The 4,723-nt window shown below is 39.9% G+C and overlaps 1 protein-coding gene across 1 annotated transcript in view; it reads right to left on the minus strand.

The window, feature by feature from the left end:
• The window catches only part of LOC111741446 (nesprin-1-like), a 137,943-nt gene that overhangs the window by 90,443 nt on the left and 42,777 nt on the right, over positions 1–4,723 (minus strand). Inside the window, exons 15-19 of the mRNA XM_023532163.1 lie at positions 3,583–3,756; positions 2,527–2,658; positions 1,652–1,848; positions 864–996; positions 301–483 (exon numbers count right to left, since the gene is read on the minus strand). Of these exons, the coding sequence (XP_023387931.1) occupies positions 301–483; positions 864–996; positions 1,652–1,848; positions 2,527–2,658; positions 3,583–3,756 (819 nt within the window). The remainder of the gene's footprint in view (positions 1–300; positions 484–863; positions 997–1,651; positions 1,849–2,526; positions 2,659–3,582; positions 3,757–4,723) is intronic.

Genomic DNA, 4,723 nt, shown 5'->3' on the forward strand with positions numbered 1-4,723 from the left:
ACACACACACACACAACACGCATACACCACGCATGCACTCGATATAGAAGCCCTTGGAAGAGATGACATTTGTAGATATGGAGTTTGTGGAATAGTTCACTTTTAATGACATTTGTAGATATGGAGTTTGTGGAATAGTTCACTTTTAATGTCAATAGTTCACTTTTAATGGACAAGAGAAAAGACAGTGTCCAAGAAAAAGTTGATTTAAATTTGTGAGCAAAGGTAGATTAATGTACTTTTTCATTTAATATTGCTTAAATTAATGATTGTCGATTCAACCAGTGGTTCTTTCTATACCTGGTGGAGCTTTTCCTGCACAGCCGGAATATTGGTCAGCAGGTCAGTCCACTGGCTATCCACGTGTGACAGCTCAGAACGCAGGGCAGCTGTGTCCACTTTCTTCAATCGGAGAAGCTGGTTTCCAGTGCTCAGAACAGATGACTTCAGGGGAGATTTGGCTTCCACTTCCTTAGAAAACTCCTAAAAGAAGTAGCAATGTTCAAATCTGCATCAAATAGCCAGGCCTCTTATTTAAGGAAAGAGACCAATTTGTTACATACACAAGTTTTCTTTTTTCTTGAAGGGGAGTTAGATTAAGCATTTTAGAGGAAAACAAAAGCCCTGAATGAAAGCCAACAATGAAGCCATTACTTGAAAACCACATTGAGAGGCCATGTTGGGTCCTAATATTTGGCATAATTATTTAACACCTATAGTTTACATGGACAGATTCTCTACAGCTTGGTTTACTAAGTATATCCATTAAGAGCTGATTTCCTTTTTACTGATGCAGGTCAGGCCTTACCTATAGGCCTGTAAACAATAAAATTAAATCAAATGCTTTAGATTCTCAAGCTTACCAGGAAAGCATTCAAATGATCACGGACCATTTCCAGTTCTTGTGGGACCGTCACAGATTGCTGAGTCCAAAATTCTAGCCTGTCTTTTGCAGACTGTAACCAGTGAATTAGAGCTGCAGATTCACTTTGATATCTGTAAGTATATTAATGAGCCTATTAAGTAAACATTCAATCTCTATTTTCTGCTAACCCATGTTATTCATCAATGCTAATTTTAAAAGGAGACTGGATAGATTTGGGAGAATAATGTCTTGGGTTGAAAGTCTCAAATTCTCTTTTCTTAATATTTATGCCGTTTCAGCTTTCCCCTCTCTAAGCTGAAAATAAAGATACCTTTCCTCTAGTCCTTCATGTTGAGGCTGTTCAGACAATATTAGATGATTGTTATTAAAAGTTCTTAGAAATAAAGGTGGCATAAAAACAAAGTATCTCATTATATAAAAGCAAGCCCCCATCTCTCTCGAATACTTTCTATTGTCCTTGAGAAATGTCACCTTCTCAGAATCACTTTCTCTCCTTCTGAGCTTTTACTATGACTACCACGTGCAGTCAATAGGCAAGGGAGGATGACAGCTCAAAGGTAAGGTACCTACCTCTCTGCCCAGTTTTAAGTACATGTTTATGTGATTGTATAGGAACCTAACCAGGGGCTTTGTGTTTGCCTTTATTTTACAAACTCTGTAATAAGTTTCTAGAGGGACCACATCTTTTTCAAGTCCCATGACCACTAGCCTTATAAATACCCTGTGGCACTAATCTAAAAATTTGCGAAATAGTCACGGTATTACCTGGTCCAGTGTTTCAATATTGTTTCCAATCTGTGAAGCTCCTTAGACACCTTGTTGGTATTATTTAACCAGTGTTCTCCGAGTTGATTTAGCTGGCTTTCTAGATCTGAGCAGCTGATGGATATCAAGAGACGTTTCCCATCATCTAACGCCTGATATAATTTGGGCTGGTGTTCGTTAAGGCTGGATTTCAAATGCTAGAAGGATGGAAAATACTGGGTCAAAAGTTTGGATGATGCAAATTTTCCTCTTTAAGAATTATAAGTTCTCTGATGCCCATGATGTTCCTATTACCCTTATTCAGACTTCAATTATGTAAGTAACTCTGAAAACTTTGAGATGCTTCATCTACATCTAAGCATAGATTTTTTTTTTTTTTTGGTGGTAAATTTAGGTGTATTTAAAACTGTCAAACTATAATTATTTCAAGAACAGTATGACACCAGCTTTTACTACAGACAATGCTTAGTAGAGGCTGAGCTTTCAATAAGAGTTCTCATTAAAAAAGAAAGAAAAAAACAATGTCACCATAAAAAAATAAATTAAAAAAAGAGAGAGAAAATACTTTGTAATGCTCTACTATAAACAACAAACTAAAATTAACTCAAGTGTGTGACATCAGTGTAAACTATAGAAATGTTTGGTGGAGGCTGAATTTTCAAAAAGAATTCTCATAAAAAAAGAAAAAAACATCGTCTTATGTTCTATTATAAAACAAACACTTAGTATCTGCCTTCAATGAGGTCAATAGCTTGAAATAAAAGTACTTAAGAAAATATTTGATTGCAGGTTTGTTTAGATTCAATTAAAACCATGGGAAAGTTTCAAAAGGACATGTGACAACTTATACACCGAGATGCCATTCAGATGCTGACCTGGTAGAGCGTTATCCGATCGATGAGCCTGTCCTCACTCTCCTCCACCAAACCCACACTGGGGATGTTGGCTTCCACCACCTCCAGCTGTCTGCTGAGCTCCCGGTGGTCGTCATCCAGATGGGACCACGTCTAGAAACACCACATAGGTCTGTGAGCTAAAAACCCCCATTAAGGAACACCATTCCTCTTTGTGTGCAAAATACATACATGACAGATTCTCTTTAAAGTTGTGATGTTCGTGTGAGGGGTCTGACTTGGGAAGCAGAAGATGGCTTCGAAGCCAGTAATCAGATGGTGACCTTGAAAGCATTGTGAATGAGCCGTGGCTTCTGCAGCTGTCTAGCATCATAAGCGAGTTACGAAACAAGCATGGGCAAGATTTTAAGCTTCTCTGAACCTCATGTTCAACATTAAAAGGGTGGGGTAATAAAGACTGTCTAGACCACTGTGAGGATACATGGAATAACATATACAGTGCGCCTGGCACACAGTTGGCATATGATGTGGGCAGTTGCGTTCTGCGTTAGAGCAATGATGAACGCGTGATTTAAGTGAAAGGCATGGGCGTGTTGTTTACTTCAAGTAGTAAGTGAACTAAATACATTACATTTGCAAATTTAAAAAAGCACAGACATTTAAGAAATATGAATAGATAGCATAAACATCCTACTAAGGAGAACTCTCGAATGACGTCATTCCTAAATTCAGATTTTTATTTTATTTAAAATGGGAAAAATCTTGATTTCAATCATTTGAAGTCTTTTTCTGTCATTGATAGCAGTTTTTCAGCCTGACTATCAAAACCCAAATATCATCGTGTCCAGTCTGAAGTTAGTGTTCCTCTAGTTGACTCACAGTGTGTCATAGCCTTTATGGAAATATAAATCGGACATACAACAGGGACAAGGCAACACACGATGCCGAGTCTGAGAGAGAGAGAGAGTTCCAAGCTTCTAAGAGGCACACTGCACCAGTAAACATGTCTTGCCTCACTGGCCTGTTTCACAGGAGGGAGTCTGCTGCAGGGCCGGTGCTAGGTCAACATCGTCTCACCTCTAGAATGTACTCCAGCTCCACACCCCTCCTGTGAGCTCCTTTCAGTACGGCTGACGCCTGCGCCATCATTTCTGTGTGGAACTGGGTTTCCTGTTGGGCTGCAAAGCTGATGATCTTTCTAAAGAGTGTTTCGGTCAAAATCATATGAGATTCCAGGCCCTGAAAGTATTCCTGAAATTTTTCAGATAGAAAGAGGTCAGCAACTCATTCATACACTACCCCTTACGATAAAAATTACGTCAAACATGAAAGCTGACAGAATTTGGTGTATAGATGAGTGAAACGGTCCCGCCCCACCGGCCTCCACCATACCCAGGCACTCGTCGCTTCTTGCAGAGACGGGGGCTCCTGTCTCCTAACTGGCCTCTCTTGTCCCCCCACTCAATGGCAGCAACACGCTGCTGGGCGGCAGACACTATGTCCCCCAAACAGAGCTCTTCATATGTGACCAGCTGCCGATTAAACTCCCCTGACTCCACCACACGAACTGACCTCCCCTGACCACTGAACTCAGTAGCTCCCATTCCCCATCAGTTTATACTCTGTGCTTCCTGAGGTGGCCTCACTGGACACATTCACAACTTTCCTTCCTCTCTGTGGTTGGGCCTGAGCTTTACTTCTCTGAATTCCCGAAGCATGTATTTTGCTTAATACTCACTGCCAAACACTGCTTGACACATACTGATTTAGTATTACATATTTTTAAATTTCCCTTGTAGTATACCTACACACGACAGAATTATAGGCCTTGCACACTCCTACACACGTATTTTGAAATGTTACTTTTTATGTGTAAAAAGTCCCAGAGGAGGGAGAAAGGGCTTGTCCTATTTCCTGTTTCCGGCATCATGGGTAAAAATGAAAGGCTAGGAATTGATAAAAATATTTAGTGTGCACTATGTGCTGGGCACTCTATCCACACTTTACTAACTCATCGAATCCTTATAACGACTCTATGAGGTAGGTGGATTTATTTCCCATTTCACAGATGAGGATACAACCATCCAGTCTAGGTAATTTGCCCGAGGTCACTATAGAGCTCTCACTCAGAAAACAGTCTGGTCAGTAGAAGCTAGAATCATTATTTTTAACTGACAGTTATTATATCATGGAATCTTAAAGTTGGAAGAGAACTTAG

This window comes from Pteropus vampyrus, unplaced genomic scaffold, assembly GCF_000151845.1.
Source record: "Pteropus vampyrus isolate Shadow unplaced genomic scaffold, Pvam_2.0 Scaffold78, whole genome shotgun sequence".
NCBI classification, from domain to species: Eukaryota; Metazoa; Chordata; class Mammalia; order Chiroptera; family Pteropodidae; genus Pteropus; species Pteropus vampyrus.